This window comes from Pan paniscus, chromosome 13, assembly GCF_029289425.2.
Source record: "Pan paniscus chromosome 13, NHGRI_mPanPan1-v2.0_pri, whole genome shotgun sequence".
Classification (NCBI taxonomy): domain Eukaryota; kingdom Metazoa; phylum Chordata; class Mammalia; order Primates; family Hominidae; genus Pan; species Pan paniscus.
In genome coordinates this window covers 71,938,937-71,957,794 of record NC_073262.2, presented here as the reverse complement: position 1 = coordinate 71,957,794, position 18,858 = coordinate 71,938,937, and the positions used below count along the sequence as shown (strand labels likewise).

Here is an 18,858-nt window from a genome sequence, read left to right as displayed (position 1 = left end):
GAGGTTGGTAGATAGCTGCTGCTTGAGCCCAGCAAGCACCCCTACCTTGCTCCCCTGGCCTCTTCTCCAGGATGCACAAGCATCCCCAGGATCCCACAACTAAAGAGTTGTTACCTGACACAGCAGAGATCACCAGGTCATTGCTCAGGTGACTACACTGGTGGGCCAGTGCCTTTGCTGGGCTGGCTACTCATTCCACTGATTGTGACATCCACTTGAAACTATCATTCAAGATGAGCAGATTCTTTATCATGGTGCTTCCAGATGGTGGCTGGCATTAAACTAGACACCAGTACACCAACTATTTCCTCATATCTCTCCTCTCTGACTTCAGAAATGATTTCTCCCAATGAGATTTTTGATTTTGATGCCAGCTTTATATCTCACTGTGATTAGGACGGGGCCTTATGATGGGAGAATTAGACATGACCAACTATCATCAGTTTTTGTTTTCTTAGTGAGTTTTTGGTGCTCTGATCTTTTTTCCTTCTATCTGATTTTTGATACATGAACAACAAACATACTAGCAGGAAGTGATCACAGAGGGAGTTTAAAGAAAACTATTTTTACTGCTGTTGGGAAAAGGCATCTGGAAGGCAATTGAAACTATTCATTAAAATTTGGTAGTCATCTATGGGTCTCCAAAATGATTCAGAATTTTCCCAGGATATTTATATTCTTTTGATATTCCTTAGAAATGTGAGGTATTCTTTAGGGCTTTTGGGATAGCAACAAACATGAAATGTGTAAGAAATGCTTCTAGAAAAGTATTTCTTCTGAAATTATTATTTTAATATTATTAAAATATTAAAATTTTAATATTTTAGAACTCTTTGGTAAAATTTGGTAAAAATTATTGAATATAGATAAACCTAATGCAGTTATTCAGTCTTTAGTCTCAGCTCATTGCTTCCAACATAATTATACTTTGTCAAATACAGATAATCTTAACAACTACTCATAGCCAGAAAAGCCTTTCTTTTTTTCTTTATTATTATTATTATTCTTCAGCGGAAGTGCTAGCAAACAGAAAAATGTATTGATACCAGAAATAAACTCTGGTTTGCAAATTAAACTTGAAATTCTTGAGAAAGTCTGCTCCTCAGCGTTACTGAAAACTATAATCGTTCGGCTCACTTACCTATCATATGCTAAAAAAAAATTGGATTTTTATATCCAGTATAGCAATCCATTTGAGCTTTTCCTTGTGTTCATAGTGGGTAACTGTAGGTTCTTAATATCAGGACCACGTCCCAAAGTTGCCCATCTAATTGCTCCTCTTAAGTAACTATATTCAACAAGGTACTTTAAGATCAAGTGACTTAAGTGAACTCTGGAATAATTTAAGAAGGCCCCCAAATTTCTAATCATTTTAAAACATTTTATAAATAAAAGTTATGATCTGCAACTGGACTTAAATAAGATTGCAGGGCACATTTTGTGTTTTATTGTTATCATTACCATTATATTGGGAATGCATTCAAGTAATTTACAGATACTTTTCACACGAATGCCCTTATTGGTTAGGTGGTGACCTGACTCTGGGAGCCCTGCCTGGATTTCAGGCAGCCCTGCGCAAAGGGGCAGCCTCACTTCTGCTCAGAGTGGGGCTCGTCTGTGGGTGTGAGGCCACTCCTGTGTCTTTAGCAAATGTCAGGCTCCTTTGCCCCCCTCACTGCTACCCAGCTGCCAATCCCATTCCCAGCCTTTTAGTTCTTTAGGCATTTTCCTTTTCTCTTAATAGAAAAGAAGTTCCAATAGAAATACCAGAAGCCACATTCTCAGTATTACATCAGCTTTTCTCTCTTTTTCCTTTATCAACTCCCAAAGAGGAGTTGGGGCTGAGCTGTCTTACAGTTGAAACTTGATAGGCCATGAAGTCCTTTCAGGAAAAGTGATTTGTTCTTTCAGAATCCCTAATTCAGTCTTGTGATGCCCCACAAGCTGTTCTCAGTTTTTTGTTCCACCCTAGAGCCCAGATAACACATTTTCCATATTTTCCAACATATAAGTCTGTAGTGAGCCTTGGGTTGTATTTCCAAACGTCTAGGGTTTTCTAAATGTCAGAGATTGAGGCCACTTCAATTTTCAATAGCCTCTCACAAAGCGAAAGGCTGTCATAACAATGTTCTTGTTTTATAAAATTTTGCATTTAACCTACTAGTGAATGTAAGGCAGAATATTGCAGTATTATGTGTGCACAGGATAATTTCAGGATTAGAGAAGATACCACAATTAATAGCACATTGGAAGTAGTGTGTTCTAATACTGGGGCACTAATTTTAAGTTCCACAACAGACATCTTCTTTCATTCCCGCCAGCGCGTTTCTGGGACTTTAGTACAGACAACCTCATTTGGAGATAATCTCAAAAGTCTACATTTGAGGGCCTTTGTGAATATGAGGCCTCCTGCCACCTGCAGAGACCTTTTCTGTGACCTTTGCTGTCCTTCAAGAATGTGTCATTTGCCTCTGAGTTTTGAGGCTGGGTTAACATTTATTTCACATTTGTTTCAAAGAAGACTGTATTTTTCTCTCTTTATAGAGAACTCTTTAAATACATGACGTTAGGAAACCAGTTACACTTGTTTCAGCTGAGCTGAATTTTTAGGGGAATTGTTGCTTTGGTTTGCTCTCTCAAGCATTTCATTTCAACAAATACTCTCTGTATGGCTATAACCCTCTGCATGGCTGACGCATTACACAGGCTTCAGGTGTTGGAAACCTATGCAACATTTATTATCTTAGACATGGCTCCCCAGTGAATACCTCGGTGGTAATCAAGAATAACATTGAATAATCCTGACACGAAATCTTGTGTCTTTCTACCATTCATCTGCCTCTGGTAGTCTTGACCTGGCAGTGGAAGCTCTGAGGCATGCTGAAGCAGTTTACTGGGCTCATTGTTTCTGATTGACAGGACATGCTGTTTGTTGACAGAATGACATCGTGGTGCAGAGTGAGGGCAGGGAGGTCATTCAGCATGGTGGGGTTTCACACAGCCAGATGGATCAGAGGGTGGTCAAGGGGGTCTCAGTTAAAAAGGGGTTTTTGAATTATTTTCACAGCAGTATTTGTTGGTGGGAGGAGACAAAGAATAAAAAGGAAAGAAAAATAGATAAAGGTATTGGAGTGAGAGGGGGATTGTAAAGTAGTGTTTTAGTGTTTTGTGTGGTTTCCACTATCTTTTCTACTCTCACGAAAACCCTCAATTCTACTTTTATTTTTCTTGTCTTCACTCTGGCTGCTGATGGATGTTAATTAACCTTCATATTTCTCTATAGTGATCCAAGGATACAATCTTATTGTCACAAAAGTGACAGCAATTTTATACACTCATTCAAATCCTGTTTTTTTGTGATAGGGTCTCACTGTCGCCCAGGCTGGAGTGCAGTGGCATTATCACGCTCACTGCAGCCTCCCACTTCAGCCTCCCGAATAGCTGGGACTACAGGCACGTGCCTCCATGCCTGGCTAATTTTTTTTTTTTTTTTTTAATTCTTAGTACACATAAACTCTTGCCATATTGCCCAGGCTAGTCTCAAACCCTTGGACTCAAGCAATCCTCCTACCTTACCCTCCCAAAGTGCTGGGATTATAGGCGTGAGCCACTGTGCCTGGCTCACTCATTCAAATCTTTAAACCACTTGTAGTGCACGTGATAGGAAGGGCATTTGTGCTACAGAATTCCTAGTTATAACTTCTCCACCTTTGGTTTCCTTCTGTTTGACATCAGAACTTCTGCTTAGAGTGACTCCAGATCCTTAGACGTAGTCTCATGGATCTTGCATTCAAAATGAAGTTATGACATTCTGGGGGTTTGAGGGAGAATGTCCTGTACTTTTTTTCCTGCTGAGGCAAAGCCTTAGGTGGAGCTTTCTCAGGGCTGAGTTAAGGGGACAGAAGGGATTCATCAGTGAGGGCATTTCACACCCTCATGTGGCATTTCACTTGGTAGTGTCCAGATCGGATTGGGTTTTTTTTCCTCTGGTTAGTCACGGTCCTTGGAAAGAAAGATATGCTGGTTCATGTTGTTATGTTTAATCTGCAGGGAAAATGGGATCATTAGAAGAACCTTCTTGGGGCTGGATGTGGTGGCTTACGCCTGCAGTCCCATCACTTTGGGAGGCCAAGGCAAGCTGCTTACTTGAGATCAGGAGTTCGAGACCAGCCTGGCCAACATGGGGAAATGCCGTCTCTACTAAAAATACAAAAATATTAGCCAGGTGTGGTGGCGCACACCTGTAGTTCCAGCTACTCGGTAGGCTGAGGTGGAAGGATTGCTTGAACCCGGGAGGCGGAGGTTGCAGTGAGCCGAGACTGTGCCACTGCACTCCAGCCTGGGCAACAGACTGCGACTCCATCTCAAAAAAAAAAAAAAAAAAAAAAAAAAAAAAAAAAAAAGAAAGAAAGAAAGAAAAAAAAAGAAAAAGAAAAGAAAAGAGAAGAAACTTGGCCTTTTGATGGGTTGTGGAATGGTGGGCCACCCAGCAGAAATGGTTGAACCCAATTCACAACTCTGACAGTTGCTGCAAATGCAATCAGATCATAGAAATCTGGAGAATTCTAGACTTGGGAGTGCAGTGGTTTCAGAAATTATAATCTACTTGAGAACTTCCTGAAACCAGAGGGTGTGGGAACTCTATTGTTATAGTTTGTATAGGTCATCGTCCCAGGGAAGCGAGCAGGTTGAAGGATGATGGAGAGTGGACGTGGACTTGGAAAGTCAGATGTACCAATTTCTGCACCCCTGAAGCCTTATAGTCTTTAAGAAAGACTCTTCTAGTATTTTGTTCTGTTCTCCCCTCCATATTCTATTGTTTATGTCAATTATATTGGAGCTATTTTTACACAGTAGAACTGGGACTTCTCTGGTAATGAACAGAGCTCTGTCATGTAAGGGACTTCAATGAACACTTACTAAATGAGTGAATAATAAGTTAACCAATAAGTAGAGGAGAAGAAATTTTTGATGTCTTGAAAAGAAGTTCAATTTAATTTTGGTTATAATTTTTTGACATCAGAGGAAAGACAGCTGGGTAAATAGACCTTTCCAAGTACTTTATTGCAGTCATAGATTTGTTTCTTCCTAAGGGGCTGTCTATAGGCAGGTCTTATTTTATTCAGAAATAGTGCTGTCCAATAGAACTTTCTGCAGTGATGTAAATGTGTATCTTCACTCTCTCATATTGTAACCACTAGTCATATGTGGCTATTGAGTACTTGAAATGTGGCAAGTGACTAGGAAAGCAAATTATTAATTTTATTTTATTTTAATTAATCTAAAGATACATTTAGATAGCCACAGGGGGTTAGTGGCTACCATGTTGGAAAGCATAGTATTAAAGGGAAACATTTACACCAAAATTTATATATTTGTAGACTAACATTAATAAATGAAATGCAATACCATAGGGCTATGAATTCAGGAAGTGTTGTGCATTTTCTGTAAAGTTATCCTTCATGTAGGTTTAAAAAATGATGTAAATGTTCTTTTTCCTTACATGAAGATGGTTGTTATAAATTCTTAGAACCTGTGCCTAACTCCAGAGGGTGTTTATTTAGACATGGGCAACACCACATTCTTGGCCATCTTATCTAGGATTTTTGTCAGAGAGTGCTTAATAAATGCTGATAACCTTGACTACAAATGTGTATTTTCCATATGGCAGAGTTTGATGATTGCCAGATATGGGGAATTTGTGACCAGAAGTGTGAAAGCCGACCTGGCCGTCACCTGTGCCACTGTGAAGAAGGGTATATCTTGGAGCGTGGACAGTATTGCAAAGCTAATGATTCCTGTGAGTAAATTATGGACACCTGTGTCTCTGAACAGTAAACAGATTCTAATAGCTTCTTTCCTTCCTTCTGATGACAACAGAATTATCAGCATTTTTGCTGTTGGCAGGGCTTTATCATTACAAATCAGGGATGGCTCCTACTGCCTAGAAAAATTGGTCAACATTAATTTCATACTTTGATTATTAAGGACCAATTTGTCGATTAATGGTGACCATTATTAATATTTTTTAATTGGCTGCTTGTTTACTTTGCCTAGGCTATCATGTCACCCACCTTTAATTGTGAAATAAATGCTATGCCTACATTTGATTGGCTTGGACATTTAACTTTTAATTAATTACCTACCACAAAAGTAGGTGATAACTATCTACAGAAATAATTTTCACAGTGTTCTTGCAAAATTTAGGGGCATTTCCAAATGGACATGCTAAATTTGGATTAAAAATTTTTTGAATGCCCTAACTCTGGGTAGTTTGTTGGAATCAATGTAAGAGTATGAAAAGTAGAGAGTAGTACAGAGTAGTAGAGAAAAGTCATGGAGAAAATCTGCAAAAAATAGATGAGGGCTTCAAAGCATTTTGTCGCTGTTGATTTCTCCGGACGAAGGTCTCAATATAAACTCCTATTTTCCAATAGTTATTTCACACTTGATTTTGAAGTGTCTTTGGTGTCTTCTGAAACTTAACTGCTCCCATGACTGAAGAATGGCCCATTTTCTACTTGTTTTTGTGTAGAAATACCTGATTTGCTGTGTAGTAACTTTTAGGTTCAGCGGATTTTTAACAATTCAATGTGTTTATTTTTGCATAGGTAACATATTTATATGTTCACAAATTTTAAATTATAAGAAGATATGTAGTGAAATGCCTTCCTCCATAACTATTCCCCTCTGCATGGTTTTCACCTCCTCTTTCCTATGAGTAATTGCCATTTCTTTATTTTAGTTCTAGAGATTTTTTAATGAATAAACAAGAACATACAAATATAGATATTTAACTGTATTTACATATCTATATATGGTAGTAAACTATATGCACAGTTCTGCATCTTGTGAATGTACTGAAGATATTTTCCAGAGCTTTCCATATCAGCACATGAAGTTATTTCTTAATTATTTTATTTATTTATTTTTATTTATTTATTTTTGAGAATGAGTCTCGCTCTGTTGCCCAGGCTGGAGTGCAGTGGCGCCATCTTGGCTCACTGCAACCTCCGCCTCCCGGGTTCAGGCAATTCTCTGCCTCAGCCTCCCGAGTAGCTGGGACTACAGGCTTCTGCCACCACACCCAGCTAATTTTTGTATTTTTAGTAGAGACGGGGTTTCATCATGTTAGCCAGGATGGTCTTGATCTCCTGACCTCATAATTTACCCGCCTTGGCCTCCCAAAGTGCTGGGATTACAGGCATGAACCACCGCATCCGTCCTTATTTATTTATTTTTGAGATGGAGTCTTGCTCTTGTTGCCCAGGCTGGAGTGCAATGGCAAGATCTTGCCTCACTGCAATCTCCGCCTCTCGGGTTCAAGCGATTCTCCTGCCTCAGCCTCCTGAGTAGCTGAGATTACAGGCCCCCGCCACCATGCCCAGCTAATTTTTGTATTTTTGGTAGAAACGGGGTTTCCCCATGTTGGCCAGGCTGATCTCGAACTCCTGACTTCAGGTGATCCGCCTACCTCAGTCCCTCAAAGTGCTGGGATTACAGGTGTGAGCCACTGCGCCCGGCCTTAATTATTTTTTTATAATGGCATAATATTCCTTTTTTTATGTTCATAATTTGTTTAACTAGTCCTCTACTGATCAATTTTTATATCATTCCTTATCTTTTGCTATTGCCAATAAGACAGCAATTAATACCTTGTTCATATATCATTTTGCATACCTGTGAGTAAACAGACAGAACAGATTTGGAACCACCATTACCATCTTTTTCAGAGTGATTCCCTGGTAATCCTTAAAATGTCTTCTGTGTTTAACAAAATCTAAAGTTGCACATGGGGCTAAGGTGCCCATATCATCAAGGAGTCTCGAAAATATCTGAGAAATACTCTCCTCAGTGTCATTGAAAGTGCATTGGACTAGCATCCAGAATGCTTGAATTCTTACCAAATTCTTCCTAACTTACTGAGATTTTGGACGCTTCATTAAGCCTTTTTGTGCCTCAATTTGCCCTTCTGTAAAATGGATAGAATGATAGCTATCTGTCTGCCTCAGAGGTTTATGTTAAAATCAGGTAAGATAACCTAGAAGATAGCATTTGAAAAAGCAGAAAGCATATCATTTGTAAGCTACTTCACCATCCTTGCTCATCTGAAGGAGTGGTGATGCCTTCCTTCTTCGCATTTAGTTGGCGAGGCCTCCATTATCTTCTCCAATGGTCGGGATTTGTTAATTGGTGATATTCATGGAAGGAGCTTCCGGATCCTAGTGGAGTCTCAGAATCGTGGAGTGGCCGTGGGTGTGGCTTTCCACTATCACCTGCAAAGAGTTTTTTGGACAGATACCGTGCAAAATAAGGTAAATAGAAATTTCAGTAGCTGAATGGAACCCTGAGCACAAAGTGTTGATAGCTTTTCACTTTTAGAGGGAGTAGAGGGGAAAGTTCCTTTGTTTTCTAACAAAAAAGGCCCTTGAGATATTTTATGTTAATCAGCACCTTTTCCATGCTATACTATTACATGTGACCTATTAAACAAAGCAGTCTATTATATGGATTAGCCTTGAGCAACTTTTAATTTTATTCGAAGTGGAGTCCAGGAGCCTAATTAAAAGAAATAGTAGACATTCTTTCAAAACTGGATAGATATTTGGTAGTAATTTTTGAAATTTGATCATTTAAAATGTAAAAAGCACACTGCTTTTCTGGATGATAAAAATCAGATTTTTACCTGCATCTTCTAAATGGAACTGTAATTCGGGATCGAGTAACAAATATTGACGGTATTTTGTTTAATGGCCAAAATTTTGTTCCACTGTCTTATTTGGAAAGTGTGATAGGTTTAATTTCATCTTGGAGTAATGCAATGGAGATTTTTGAAACATAAATTTCAGAAACTCTTAAAGAGTTATGGAATTTTATTTATTTCTTCTTACATTTTATTATACCATTAATACAATTCTCATTTATTTAAATGATAACTTGCATGACATTTCTGAAAATTGAGAATTTAGATTTTTAGCACTTCTGATTTGATTATAGCTAAAAAAAATCAAAACAAACCACGTAGTTAGTGATGCTGAAGAAATATAATAACTTTGGTTTTTCTTTCAGGTTTTTTCAGTTGACATTAATGGTTTAAATATCCAAGAGGTTCTCAATGTTTCTGTTGAAACCCCAGAGAACCTGGCTGTGGACTGGGTTAATAATAAAATCTATCTGGTGGAAACCAAGGTCAACCGCATAGATATGGTAAATTTGGATGGAAGCTACCGGGTTACCCTTATAACTGAAAACTTGGGGCATCCTAGAGGAATTGCCGTGGACCCAACTGTTGGGTAAGTGATGTGAAAACATATTGATTCCTGTATTTTTAGAATTTTCTCTCTCCCTCTATACACTGAACATCCACTGGATTAATCAAAGGCTCATTCTGATTTCTTTTAGGCTGTATATTCTAGAACCCATGTCTATTTTGTGCCCTTATTTATAGAAGCTTTAAGAGAGTTTATTAAATATAATCCTATTTGAGGACATGTCAACCAAACACACCTAGTGGTGTACTAAAAATACTTGTTGTTTTGGGGCTGTGAATTTTATTCTTAGTGTTTGCCATGTTTTCCTAGCTAAGAGATTGGATTCTGTGTTCTAACTCAATCTAATAATATTATTACAACTAAACATTACTTATGCTTCATTATTATTAAGATGATTACTCTAACATGAATTAGCTGTAAAGATTTTTAAAGATGGAGGTTGGAACTATTCCTTTCAGAACTTTCTTGATACAGGCTGGGATTGAGATATCAATGCTAATATCTCATTACAAGTTGTTCAGTCTGAATCAATCCAACAACACCGATAATGCTTTTCCTCAGGTTTAAATTTAAATTTCCCAATCTTCACATTTGAGAAGTGTTATAGGAGACTTAGCTTTCTCCTAGAATTTCACAATTGGGTCTTAGGACCCTTGGATAAGCTTTAGGCTATTTTAGTCTTTGTGAATGATGATTATTCAGTTCTACTTCATTATATCAGCTATCCTTCCTTGAAAATGATGGAAATGTTCTCTGTGCCTCAGAATGGAAAACTGAGGAGCAAAATGGCTTGATAGCTTCTTTTAAAAGGTATTTGTAAGTTTTCCTGGGTATAAAAAAGAGAAGCAAAGGACAAATAAAGGAAAGAGAGGAGAAAGTTCAGAAGGTGAATATGAATTTTTTTTTTTTTTTTTTGAGACAGGTTCTTGCTCTGTTGCCCAGGCTGGAGTGCAGCTGCACAATCACGGCATGCTGCAGACTTGAACTTCTGGGCTCAAGCAATCCTCCCACCTCAGCTTCCTGAGTAGCTGAGACTACGGGCAAGTGCCATCATGCCCAGCTAATCTTTTAATTTTTGTAGAGATGGGGTCTTGCCATGTTGCCCAGGCTGGTCTTGAAACATGGGCCTCAAGCAATCCTTCTGTGTTGGCCTCCCAAAGTGCTAGGACCACAGGCATGAACCACTGTGCCTGTGAACTTTTAGACTGCCATATTAGTGCATCATAATAGTTGCTATTTGGAACTGTTGACACTCCTGATTGACCCCCACAGTCTCTTTAAAAAAAAAAAAAACTTAATTTCCCTGTTGTTTTATACTGTGGTTCTCTAATCAGCTGGATAAAATTTCCATTGATCCAAACACACTATTAAAAAAAATTCCCAGGTTAACTTGTAAAATACCAGATTCTTTCATCTTCTGTTTTTCTTTTGTAGTTATTTATTTTTCTCAGATTGGGAGAGCCTTTCTGGGGAACCTAAGCTGGAAAGGGCATTCATGGATGGCAGCAACCGTAAAGACTTGGTGAAAACAAAGCTGGGATGGCCTGCTGGGGTAACTCTGGATATGATATCGAAGCGTGTTTACTGGGTTGACTCTCGGTTTGATTACATTGAAACTGTAACTTATGATGGAATTCAAAGGTAAGAAGTATTTTTTATGGCTTATGGCTTTATTGCAGGGAAAGTGCATAAAATGGCTGGAGAGAAATCTCAAAGGACCAGAATTAAAATATTGCTTTGTTGGTGGACATGATAGCTTTAATGACCTTTGTACTGACATTTGCATGAAGTGACCTGCTCTGTTTTGTTAACTTTTCTTGTGTCCCATAACACAAGAGGTAAACGCTCATTAAATATAACCTCCAGCATTTGTTCTTTGATTTCTCCTCTCCAACTCCTCCCCTAGTCCCACATGATGCACATTATTTTCATTCACTCCTGAGTTCATTTGTGCTTTGTTTCTCAAGATCACTTTCCCTTTTAATTTTCTAACCTTCCCCCAATAAATACATGTTTTATTAGGTATTTGATGTTGCCTGCTGGGAATTAATTGGATTTTACTCTGCTCTTATATATTTCAAATTTCAAGAAGAAATTCTTTATATTGTATTTTTACCTGGTATACAAAGATCCTTAAACGGCAATATTTGAATGTAGAATATGGCTTTTTTTTTTTTTTTGAGCTGGAGTCTCACTCTGTCACCCAGGCTGAAGTGCAGTGATGCGATCTCAGTTCACTGCAACCTCCACCTCCCAAGTTCAAGTGATTCTCCTGCTTCAGCCTCCCCCGTAGCTAGGATTACAAGCATACACCACCATGCCTGGCAATTTTTGTATTTTTAGTAGAGATAAAATTTCACCATGTTTCCCAGGCTGGTCCCAAACTCCTAACTTCAAGTGATTCGTCTGCCTCGGCCTCCCAAAGTATTGGGATTACAGATGTGAGCCACTACACCTGGCCGAATATGGCACATTTTTTTTTCATCTTTTTACTCTGATTAGAGCTAACTATAACTTAATGTAAAAAAATTATTTTAGATCCTCTCCTTTCGGTATTTTCAAAAATTGGGTAAAACATGTTCTTCAAATTTTGACCCAAAATATTATTCTTTGTGGATTCAGCAAATAGGCTGGTTAACTTAATTTTTCCCAATGACTTGATTTTATTGTTTTCTCAATGAAAGCAATATTATAGTTTTGTTTCCTCTTGTATTTCCATTTTGTAAGGATAATATCACAGTTTGCCATTGGATTATATATCCTTGGGACAATCTCTGCTTGGTTAAATGAAGTATTGGGTATTAATATGGTGACTTCCTATCACTGAAACTGGCTTCCATAAGGAGAATATGAATAAATTTTATGAAAAAATTAACTAACCCAATAAGTCACATAAAATAATTGTGAAATTGCTTAAATTTTTTCTCTTTGGGATGTTTTAGCATTATATTATATAGTCTAACTTTTGCTGAAGTAAAAAAAAGTAAAGCATAAAAGATAAAAATCAATGGAATTTCAAAAAGATTTGAGTGGTTTGCTGGCTGTGAAGAAACATCAAAGAAATATTAAAGCTCACAAGTACAGCTGTAATCATAAAGTCATTGCCTCTCGCTTTGCCAGCAGGTGGCATTCAGGGTTTTGGAATTTGCTAACTGAGAAAGAAACTATTCTCTAATCTTAATGTACCATGTCATTATAGAATGTTTCAAAGTGTGCACTAACCTGCCACCTTAGGTTTCTTTGTTTACTCCCCTTTAGTGTGTTTCCCAGCTTTAATATCTTCAAGTCTTTTCTTAGAGCTCTATTGTCCTTTTTAGTTTTCAGGGGATGCTAAGATTTTTCTTTGAGGTCTTTGTATTACGCCAAAATAAAGAAAATAAGAGTTTTCCCGTATCAACCGTCCTCTGCCTCACTCTGTTCATGAGTCTAACTGAATCATTGTTTATGGAGACATAGTCATGGGGGGCGTTGTTGATTTCCTCTCTTTGCTTAGTGCCTAATTTTACTTCTGTTTTCTTCCCAGTTAAGTGGCTTTGGGCCTCCATTAAAAGTATGATCAGTTGATAGTTCCATCAAGCAGATGCATAAGAGTGGTAGTGGCATTGCTTCTTGCTTTCCTTACAGTGACATCAGGAACAGATGTGGGCGTTTGCTGGGGCGTGAACCCTACCACTCACTGTCCTGCTCCCTAATTGCTAGGAAATGGTCAATGGTGCAGTGGAAAATAGTTGGCAAAGGCATCTTTTCCCAGACTTCCAAAGTCTTGGTATACTCTTTCACTTATGGTATTCAAAATGCTATTTCACATCTTAGCCTTTTAGATGTGGGGCAACCTAAAAGGAATGAAGAACAAAAGGGAAAACAGTAAATTCCAAGAAAGTCTAGGACAAGCTAAAGGATTGACTGGGACTGGAATGTAAGTCTCAAGGGTCTTTTCCAAGAGACAACATGAAAATCCTTCTATCATATATAGATGGAAATATGTATACATCTAAAATGTATCTTTTCTATCTATTCCGTATTTGTGACAAGACATTATTTAGCTTTTCAGGCATTTAATTGAACTAACTACAGCTTTAATTATAATAAAGCAAAACTAACACATTGTATGATACATATGTGTCTTTTATAACAGGAAGACTGTAGTTCATGGAGGCTCCCTCATTCCTCATCCCTTTGGAATAAGCTTATTTGAAGGTCAGGTGTTCTTTACTGATTGGACAAAGATGGCCGTGCTCAAGGCAAACAAGTTCACAGAGACCAACCCACAAGTGTACTACCAGGCTTCCCTGAGGCCCTATGGAGTGACTGTTTACCATTCCCTCAGACAGCCCTATGGTAAGCCTCAGAACAGTGGTAACCATGCTTGGTACCGGACTTGGTGGAAAGGTTTTCTCAAAGCTTTGAAAGTTAATAATGAGGGGTCTTATGTGATTTGGGTGGCATTCTCAAGTATATGAAGGGTTACCCAGAGTGTTAAACTCTCTGAAACTGGTTCTGCAGGTTAGGAGCATTCTGAAGAAACTGATGTATTTCACAGTTAAATGCCAAATCTAGGGGGAATTTAGAGATTTATTTAACAGATGTTTATTAGCACCTGCAAAGATGCTTGGGGGTATAGCAGCTCACAAACCAAATCAAAATACCTATCCTCATTCTACTGGGAAAGACATCTATTTCAAACTTCTAATATTACACTTAAGGAAACAGGTCCCATAGAAGAAAATGACATGTCTAAGTGTCCATTTTCGGTAGCGTCAGAGCCATTTTTTTCTTCTTCTCTGATGCATATGTATGGCACCTGTTCTTTGGTTCTGATTAATCTGTCATAGGCCAACTGGGTTTGGTGTCTCTCTGGCTGGTCACTTATTTTAAAAAAAGAAATATTTTGATTCAGACACTGCTTAGTCTTCTCCTGTTATTTTACCACGTGATTTTTTCTTTTTATTTTTTCTGAGATGGGATTTCCACTATGTTGGTCAGACTTTTCTGGAACTCCGGGCTTCAAGCGATCCTCCTGCCTTGGCTTCCCAAAGTGTTGGGATTACAGGTGTAAGCCACTGCACCTGGCCTATCATAAGCTTTGTTTATGTTTCCAGGTTATAGCTTGAGCTTTGATACGTCTATCAGGACTGTATATAGCTCTTTTCTGTATTTGCTTGTAGATCAAAGAAAAAGAAACATAAACTACACTACGTTGGTAGAAAGCTTAATATTGGTGAGCAATAATTTAGAGGAAAACAGATTTGCTCTAAAACTCATGTTAAGTGATGGATCTATTTAGGATGAAGAAAGACTGCAAAGTAATGTGGTTAACTTAACAAAAGCCCAACCACTAGAACTGATACATTCAGATGAATCTCCTTCAATGTCATCATCCTGGGAAAGTATAAACTTGTCTAAAAATAGATATTTTATCTGAAAACATTTTTGGAAATATCTATTTTGAATAGTTTTTACACTCAATTCAGAACTAAACTCACACCTGCCCTCACATTAGATCCATTAGATCAATGATCAATGTGCTCACTCAAATTACTATTTTCATTATTTGGTTCAGAATGATATCTGCCTATTGTTTCCCCAAATCAATCCACCTGAGAAGATAAAGAGAATATTTTAAAGAATAAGTCAAAGGCTAAGAAGACAATTTTAAAAGCAGATATAAAATTTCTAGCTGTGGCAGTGCTCTTCCTAAGGTCACTACTTTGAGAGTGGCTTTTGGAAGTATAAACTGGTTTGTGTTGCAGACATTTAAGGTTTTGGAATCAGATCTGGCTTTGAATCCTAGTCAAGCTGTTTAGATGCTGAATAATGTTGGGCAAGTTATTTAACTGTTTAGATTCTTGGTTTCTCCTCTGTAAAATTGGAGGACTAATATTTACCTCTTAGAGCTATTGGTTAAGTTGGTTTACTTACAAAGTAAGCATCCAGTGAGTAATATTTATTATATCCTACAAATGGCAAAAAAGCAGTGAAGTGTGGGTTTTCTTTTGACAATTATTTCTAATCATGGAGGATAGCAGACATACTCTGACATAATTATTGGGGAGAAAGTTGTAGGAGTTCTTTCTTTTTTTTGCCACCGTCTGTTGGAGAGTGGATGGGAGAGCAGCAGTGAAATTGGGAGGGTTAGTGTAGCCAGATGTGGATGTATCCAGTAGTAACCAGTAGTAATGTTTTCAACACGTTGCTAATCCATTACTCTATTTCACCTATAGGTGAAAAGGGCTAGAAGTGGCTTCGTGTCTTGGATAATTACACATTTCTAATTGCAATTTAACCCTGTGCATTTTTCCTTCCAGCTACCAATCCGTGTAAAGATAACAATGGGGGCTGTGAGCAGGTCTGTGTCCTCAGCCACAGAACAGATAATGATGGTTTGGGTTTCCGTTGCAAGTGCACATTCGGCTTCCAACTGGATACGGATGAGCGCCACTGCATTGGTAAGAAGTCTGTTTTGGACGTTGTTGGCAGGTGACACAGGTGTATGTGTGTCCAAACCTCTAACTAGACTAACTGCTACTCTTGAACTGGACCAGCTCCCTGTCTAACTTCTTGACTGCAAATAAGCTTTCTGTAGCCCACAGGGCATCTTCCTTGGTAGGCACCACTTCTACTATACACAGAACTATGTTTGAAAATGTAAATTTCTGTCTTTTGGGATTTTGCTTTAATCCCACATCTAAGGTTTTCTTGGGTTCCCTTCCCCCTTTGTTTCCTGAAACCTTTTTCTCCTATTAACTATGATCTTGAAATTCCATATGGTTGAACTTTGAGCTCTTTTCTATGCTATGTATACCTTTTCCACTTTAGATGTTAGCCTTAACTTTGATGGGAAGTACTCTACTTCTCCCCACTTTGACTTCTCCTAGACCACCACGTATGCCCCTTTCAACCAGGTAATCACATCTGAATCTTATCTGGCTTTTTTTTTTCTCTCTGTATTCCAAAGTAAACTCCTGAGCATTGGGGTGGCTCAGTTACTCACACAGTTTTTCACCTTTCAGTTCAAACTTTCTTGTATCTGCCTCCATATTCCTGATTTCATTCTTACCTTGAAGGTTTCCTTTCTTCCTCTTTGGTTTCCTACACATCTATTCACACTTAAGCCATTGCCTGGGCCCCAGCTAATGATGAAATGCACTCCTACAATATTTGTTTTTCTTATTTTCACTTCTACAATTCTCCTTTCTGTGCCTGTGACAAATTCTTGCTCTCCAGATGTTGCGGTTTCTAGCGTAGTATATAAATTATCTTATTCTAACCCAGACAAATTTCTTAACTTCTTAGGTAGTTTTAGATTCAGAAAAATCACCCTCATTAAAAACAACATGTATTTCTAACTATTATATCAATAGTGCGTTGTCTAATAATTTTGCTTTTAAATTCCGTTACTGCGATTTTTATCTTTGTCTTGGGCATACCTCCTTCATCTTCTTGATTCCCTGGCATCCTGTCACAATCTCCTCTTTGCTTTTAAACATCACTTCTTCTTACCTATTTCCTTTATCCCTCCCCTTCCTTCCCTGCTTTCACTCCTTTATATCTTTATATTTCTGATTGCTGTTAATTATCTTGGTATCTACTGTAAGGTTCTTGGTGTAGATCTCTATGCAGAAGTTAAACCAACTTGAGGATTGTTACGGAATTGCTATAGAGTTCAGCTCTGTATGATTTTTAAACAAAAGATTGATGGCACAGGTGAGAAAGGTTTCTGTGTGTGTGTGTGTGTGTGTGTGCATGTTTTGCCTGTTTATTGTAATGATACTTATAACTTGATAATTAAAACTCAGTATCTAATTTTTAAGCAGTCCTTTTTATTTTATTTATTTATACTATTTTACTTTAAGTTCTAGGGTACATGTGCACAATGTGCAGGTTTGTTACATATGTATACATGTGCCATGTTGGTGTGCTGCACCCGTTAACTCGTCATTACATTAGGTATATCTCCTATTTTATAAATTAAGCATATGGATATCATTTTTCATATAAATACATTTTAAGGATACATTTCTTAGGAAGAAGGAAGATTCTAATACTTGTATCTCCCTCATAGTTGCTTATCTTTTTTTCTTCCCTGCATTATTTCTAACTATGCTTTCCAAAAATTTATTTTTACATTTATTTCAGAATTATATTTTATAATTTAAAGTTTGCTCTGTGGATGCATTTATCTAGAATTTGGGAGGAGAGAAAGGAATCATGCTGTGATTGACTGTGCTGTGTTCTTCTTCCTACAGCTGTTCAGAATTTCCTCATTTTTTCATCCCAAGTTGCTATTCGTGGGATCCCGTTCACCTTGTCTACCCAGGAAGATGTCATGGTTCCAGTTTCAGGGAATCCTTCTTTCTTTGTCGGGATTGATTTTGACGCCCAGGACAGCACTATCTTTTTTTCAGATATGTCAAAACACATGATTTTTAAGCAAAAGATTGATGGCACAGGTGAGAAAGGTTTGTGTGTGTGTGTGTATGCATGTTTTGCCTGTTTATTGTAATGATACTTATAACTTGATAATTAAAACTCAGTATCTAATTTTTAAGCAGTCTTATTTATTTATTTATTTATTTATTTATACTATTTTACTTTAAGTTCTAGGGTACATGTGCACAACGTGCAGGTTTGTTACATATGTATACATGTGCCATGTTGGTGTGCTGCACCCGTTAACTCGTCATTTATGTTAGGTATATCTCCTAATGCTATCCCTCCCCCTCTCCCCCCACCCCAGGACAGGCCCTGGTGTGTGATGTTCCCCATCCTGTGTCCATGTGTGCTCATTGTTCAATTCCCACCTGTGAGTGAGAACATGTGGTGTTTGGTTTTCTGTCCTTGCAATAGTTTGCTGAGAATGTTGGTTTCCAGCTTCATCCATGTCCCTGTAAAGAACATGAACTCATCCTTTTTTATGGCTGATAGTATTCCATGGTGCATATATAACACATTTTCTTAATCCAGTCTATCACTGATGAACATTTGGGTTGGTTCCAAGTTTTTGCTATTGTGAATAGTGCCGCAATAAACATACGTGAGCATGTGTCTTTATAGCAGCATGATTTATAATCCTTTGGGTATATGCCCAGTAATGGGATGGCTGGGTCAAATGTTATTTCTAGTTCTAGATCCCTGAGGAATCTCCACACTGTCTTCCACAATGGTTGAACTAGTTTACAGTCCCACCAACAGTGTAAAAGTGTTCCTATTTCTCCACATCCTCTCCAGCACCTGTTGTTTCCTGACTTTTTAATGATTGCCATTCTAACTGGTATGAGTTGGTATCTCATTGTGATTTTGATTTGCATTTCTCTGATGGCTAGTGATGATGAGCAGTTTTTCTTATGTCTGTTGCCTCCATAAATGTCTTCTTTTGAGAAGTGTCTGTTCATATCCTTTACCCACTTTTTGATGGGGTTGTTTGATTTTTTCTTTTTCTTTTCTTTTATTTTATCTTATTTTTTTATTATACTTTAAGTATTAGGGTACATGTGCACATTGTGCAGGTTAGTTACATATGTATACATGTGCCATGCTGGTGCGCTGCACCCACTAACTCGTCATCTAGCATTAGGTATATCTCCCA

At 37.9% G+C, this 18,858-nt stretch overlaps 1 protein-coding gene across 1 annotated transcript in view; it reads left to right on the top strand.

Moving 5' to 3' along the window:
* The window catches only part of LRP2 (LDL receptor related protein 2), a 237,804-nt gene that overhangs the window by 71,202 nt on the left and 147,744 nt on the right, over positions 1 to 18,858 (top strand). The window contains exons 10-16 of the mRNA XM_003824300.6: positions 5,672 to 5,800; positions 8,146 to 8,315; positions 9,070 to 9,293; positions 10,707 to 10,913; positions 13,408 to 13,610; positions 15,578 to 15,718; positions 17,519 to 17,722. Coding sequence (XP_003824348.3) covers positions 5,672 to 5,800; positions 8,146 to 8,315; positions 9,070 to 9,293; positions 10,707 to 10,913; positions 13,408 to 13,610; positions 15,578 to 15,718; positions 17,519 to 17,722 — 1,278 coding nt within the window. The remainder of the gene's footprint in view (positions 1 to 5,671; positions 5,801 to 8,145; positions 8,316 to 9,069; positions 9,294 to 10,706; positions 10,914 to 13,407; positions 13,611 to 15,577; positions 15,719 to 17,518; positions 17,723 to 18,858) is intronic.